The sequence below is a fragment of the Xenopus laevis genome, chromosome 3S, assembly GCF_017654675.1.
Source record: "Xenopus laevis strain J_2021 chromosome 3S, Xenopus_laevis_v10.1, whole genome shotgun sequence".
Taxonomy (NCBI): domain Eukaryota; kingdom Metazoa; phylum Chordata; class Amphibia; order Anura; family Pipidae; genus Xenopus; species Xenopus laevis.
Window position 1 is genome coordinate 98,820,738 of NC_054376.1, and position 5,226 is coordinate 98,825,963.

Genomic DNA, 5,226 nt, shown 5'->3' on the forward strand with positions numbered 1-5,226 from the left:
GGTTGTCTCTTTTCAAACTCACACACTATGTTTTTATGTAATTGTCAGCTTTAGTCTTAACCTTTTTTGTTGAATTTTTGTAAGATACATCTTTCTTATAAATTATTGTAAAGCGCTGTGTAACTTACAGGCACTATATAAATTACTAATAAGGAAGATAATGAATCGGGATCCTGTTTATACAGTGTAGATGAGTGAATTGTGGGTAATAAGACCTAAAACCAACAATGCTGCCCTGATTGAAGCATTATTTTGAAAGACACAATAAAAAGAGAGGGACAAATGAAATAAAATATTTTATATATTTTATTTTTCTGGAGGATATGTTGTACACCAAATATCCCATTGGCAGTAAAGCGCATTCAAATGTGTTGTAAGCCAAACAGTCACTTTGTTTAAACCAACACAATTACAAAGTAAAAATAAGGACCACAAAATAATGAACTGCATGTTTATAACATACAAAATCCATGCCTACTCAGTAGGTAATTACAACATTCCAACTCTTTGAATATATATTTATAAATTTACATTTTAGTTACAAAAATAGACTTTGAGTTTTTGCTTACATTCTACAGAAACAAAGCTGTGCTTGAAGCTGTCAATTTTCCGCTCTGTACCTTTTTTTCTGTTTTTTAAATTTTATTTTAAAGATCTTATACATTCTTTAAAGAAATCCCTTTCACCTTAAGGCTAGATGCAACGCATCAGGTCACGCAGATACACGTGTCGAGACATCAGCAAGGCTTCACAAAAAGGCACCAAGTTACTGAGACTTGAAAACAAAACAACTGACATGTGAGAGTACCATCTGATGTTATTTACAAAAAAAAAAGGAATACAAAAAAAAAGTAGAAATTAAAACGTAACATTACTCTTACACATGCTCGAATACATAAGTGCTGTTCTTAAGAACTCATGGTAGCATAATCACTAGATACCATTTACAAACGGAGTCCTATTCATTTCAAATAATACCATATGAATATGCAAGGAGAACAAAATTTTCACATCAAGAGTACCAAAATTAAAAAAAAAAAAAAAAAAAAGTAAAACTGAAAAAAAAACTTGCACATGTACAATATACATTATGTCTAGAGTAGAAATCCCTTTAATGAAATAAAAGTTGATCTTTGAAAGGATCATGTTGAAATTATTTCAATTATCCATGCAAATAATGTCTGTTGTTTGTTTAAAGGATGTAAAATAAAAATGGCAGTTTCTTAGGCATTCAAAGCTTAGCAGTTTATAATGGCCTCGCATGGTAAAGTCAATTGGTCATCAATAATACCCATTCTGAGACCATGCTTTGGAAGTCTTCAGATTGCGCCTGTTTATTTGTATTTTTCCCCCCACTCAGTCACATTAAAGTCTTAGCAAATCTCAATTGTCCTTGGGGAATATGTTACTGACATATCAGAAAGTGCTGAGGACACAGGCGAACTGTAGGAGTTTGTCACTATAGAAGAGGGAAAGCTGGTGATACATTGGGTCTGGAAGGTGGAGGTAACGGAGGGGTATGTCACTGCTGTGGTGGGAGATGGGAAGGAACTGTGAACTGGAGATGGGTAACATGAAGAAACTGGTGACGAGTAAGAAGTTGGCACTGGAGAGGGGTAAGATGTTGACGCTGAAGGAGAGTATGCGGAAACAGGAGAAGCAATGGAGACAGGTGTTGCTTTATCTGCTTTTTTGTCCTTTTGCCTCAAGTGAATTTTAGTGTGCCTCTTCCTCTCATCACTTCTGGCAAACTTTCTACCACAAATGTCACAGGCAAAGGGCTTCTCCCCTGTGTGTGTGCGGATGTGAGTGGTTAAATGGTCACTTCTACTAAAATTCCTCATGCAAATGCGGCACTGGAAGGGCTTCTGCCCAGTGTGGATCCGGATGTGCCTGGTCAGTTCATCAGATCTAGAGAACCTCCTGTCACAGGACTCAACTGGGCAGGCATATGGCCTCTCATGTGGAGGTGTCTTGCTTGGGCGGTTTGGGTATTTCCTCATTCTGCTTGGCTTGATGATCTGAGATTGATATGTACTGTTGATGGTCTTGAGGTCCTGTGAAGTTTGGGTTGCAAAGGCCTTGATGGTAGACAGGGGTGTGAGAGAAGGCTGCTGGGTTCTGTTCTCCATAGCCTGGAAGGGTTTCTGATCTGCAGATACCAGGCTAACATCTCCCTGTTGCTGTGGAAACAGGTAGTCTGGGATCATTGGTACCTGGAAGGTAGTCTTTGAGACAGGGTATGCAGGGGGTGGGTATGGAATGGAAGCAGTAGAAGCATTTTGGAAGGGCTGAGGTGAATGGTCAGGAAACATCTCAGGACTAGAATTAGGAAATGTTGGTGCTGCAGAATATATGGGGCTGCTCTCATTTGACTGTACAGAGCAACTCAGAGGGGGGCTCTGTGATGATGATGATGATGATGAAGAGGAGGACGATGATGGTGAAGATGAAGGTGCTGAAGAGGAGGATACATTGGCCATCCCCACAAGTCCACTGACAAGGCTGAAGAGAGGCTCTGGCCATAGGGTATTACTGCTGTTGGGTGCAGGTTCCAGGGAGAAGCGACCAGTATATGTTAGAGATGGCAATCTGGTGGTATGGTTGGCATAGCTGGATTCTAACACAGCTTTCTCATTGCTCAGTGACATTTCAGAGAAGGCATCTGAAACAGAACAAAAGCAGGTTACAGTGTGTAAACAAACAGACCCACTGCCCATTAATTATTCAGGAAGCTGACATGCATCTGTCTATAGGCAAAGCAAATGGCATTGAAGGGCTACACTTGTAGTACATCACTGGGGGATGATTTTACCAATTAAATGATAAACGACTATAGCAGTATTATATCAGCTATATGCTCCAGCTCCCAGCATGCACCTGCAGCCTTACTGGGAGCTGCCATTCAATAACTGCTGGAGGGCCACAGGTTGGACCCTATGACTGAATGGGATGGGAGGGTTCATTTAGCAGAATGTCTTATTGACCATGCAAATATGTGTCCGTTATTATAGAATTACATGTCTCATTTGGCAACAGAGAAGGCTAGATCCCACAAGCATGCTATCAATTACCATCTGCAGCAATTCCTCTATGTTACAACTACAGCTCCCAGCAAACCACTGACTAGCAGGTCAGACAGCCATGATATGAGATGACACAAACCAATGCAAAGACAAAGAAGCTGATTTCCCTATATAAATATATATATACAGATTAACTATAGCAAAGACTGTATTTTGCGCCAGTGACAGCTGCATTGGGTGTGCAGGTGCAACTAGCGGGTTACTAATAGAAATGACGGTGTGTGTCCAGGCTTACCTGCTGCAAGGTGATCGAATTGCTCAGCTCCATCCACCGGGGAATTGAAGCCGCTGCCATCGGGGACTGAGGCGCCCAGAAACTGAGGTCCCCCGGGATTGAGCAGCATCATCTCCTCCAGTTTGGGGTAGTTATCCATAGTTGGGGAATGGGGGAAAGAGCTGAACGGATCAGAAATCTGCAGAGGTGACACGAGCATGTCGGTTTTGGCAAGTGCCATACGATCCTCTGGGATTTCTAAAGGGAATGGGGAGACGGGCCACCCCTCTCGCTCTGTACAATGGGCTTTGGGGCACTGTGTATGTTGTGCTGATAATAACCAGTGTTTGGTGCTGCGATTAGAGTTTTGCTGGCTGCTGCTGGGGTTGTCGCCGGTTCTGCAATCGCTGCCCCCGCACGGCTCCCCCAGTCCTGCCTGCTGGAATCTCTCGCGGCTGCCACAGCTCGGCTTCTATTTAAAGCGTTCGTAGCCTTCAATCCCCGCCCCTTTTGTGACGTACATGGCCATATATGGACTGCAGGAAGCCCAAATTTGGAGGGCAGCTGGAGGATCCGTGACGTCGACTCGGAAGGGGGAAGACTGGAGATGGAACCCCGTGCAAACCCATTCGGAACCGGGGAAGCCAAGACTGGGAACGGTGCCGCTTGCAGTGTGTCTCCCGAGGAGAGTATAACCAGGCCTTTGTTCTACCGGTCACCCTGGCGGTGTATCCCAAGCACCGGGCATCCCGGCTAAGCACCGCCTCCCCCACCACCTTCCGGAAACCCCGGCAGCTCAGGCCATGTAAGGCTATGCCCATGTAAGTCGCTGTTCCGGCGGGGTTCCTTCCTGCTCCTTTTTAGGGCTTTCCGGATCAGCTCCCTCTCCCTTTCTGTTTCACATAGAGGGGAAAAAGTGCTGATGAGGTGCTGGAGCCCAGACAGGAGCAGGGAGACTGCAGAGAGAGCGCTGCATTAGCGCACCATTAGCGCACAGTCTTCCCACCTCTGTCACATACACAGTGCGCTCCCAGTCCCAAGCTGCACTTATCTCTACTATATGGTAAAAACAAAACCACTTCATCAAAATGTTATATACAGTGGAACCTCAATTTTACATCCCCTGATTTTATGTTTTCCTTCATTTTGTGGTCCCACCTATATATTATGCATAATACATTTCCCTGATTTTACATTTTCCTGGATTTTACACCATTTATTTCTGGTCCAATGAAAAACATAAAATATATATCCGTCTCTTATGCTGAGTTTCCAACATGCAGCCTCTCTGCTGCCAACAAGACTGCTATGGAACGGCACCTGCACACTCACAACTGCCCCTTGAGGGTTAAAAATTGATTACATTTTCAGCATAATAAAAATCAACCAACTATGTACCTCCCTAAATAATACTGGGCTGCCAATGGTCAATTGCATAACTAGATGTTACTGGGCCCCGAAGCAAATACATTTTAGGGCCCCCTACATATCCAGAGGTTGTACTGTTTTAGCAAAATACGTTGAAATTGCTCATTAATTAGGACCTCATGGGGCCCCCTATACTTCCCGAGCCCCCCTCTAGCCTCAGAGTCTGCCTTCTCTGTACTTACACCCCTGCCAGTGGTTATGGTGGCATAGAGATTTGGATGCTTAACTATACCTGTCATTTTATAAATGTACAATAAAATGCAATCGTAATCAATAATCTGGGAGTTGCAGTTGCACAGCTGCAAAATTAGAAACGACTCATTCCTCATATTATTAGGAATTGATTATCCTCTAATTTGTACATAATTCCCATGTTCGAAAGCTGGCCATACACAGAGAGATCCTCTCGTTTGGCGATGTTACCAAACGTGCAGATCTCTCCCTGATATGAGGTGAGGTGGGCAATATTGGACTGATCCGGTCGTGGGCCCTAGGGCC

At 43.6% G+C, this 5,226-nt stretch overlaps 1 protein-coding gene across 1 annotated transcript; it reads right to left on the reverse strand.

Annotated features, from left to right (window-relative positions):
• Positions 1-288: 288 nt before the first annotated feature.
• egr1.S (early growth response 1 S homeolog) lies at positions 289-3,579 on the reverse strand (the record flags this gene model as incomplete). Its single annotated transcript, NM_001091097.1, is given in 3 exon segments — positions 289-2,665; positions 3,322-3,357; positions 3,442-3,579. Coding segments are annotated over 3 exon segments (1,428 nt in total). The 3' UTR covers positions 289-1,373.
• Between the last annotated feature and the right edge of the window lie 1,647 nt (positions 3,580-5,226).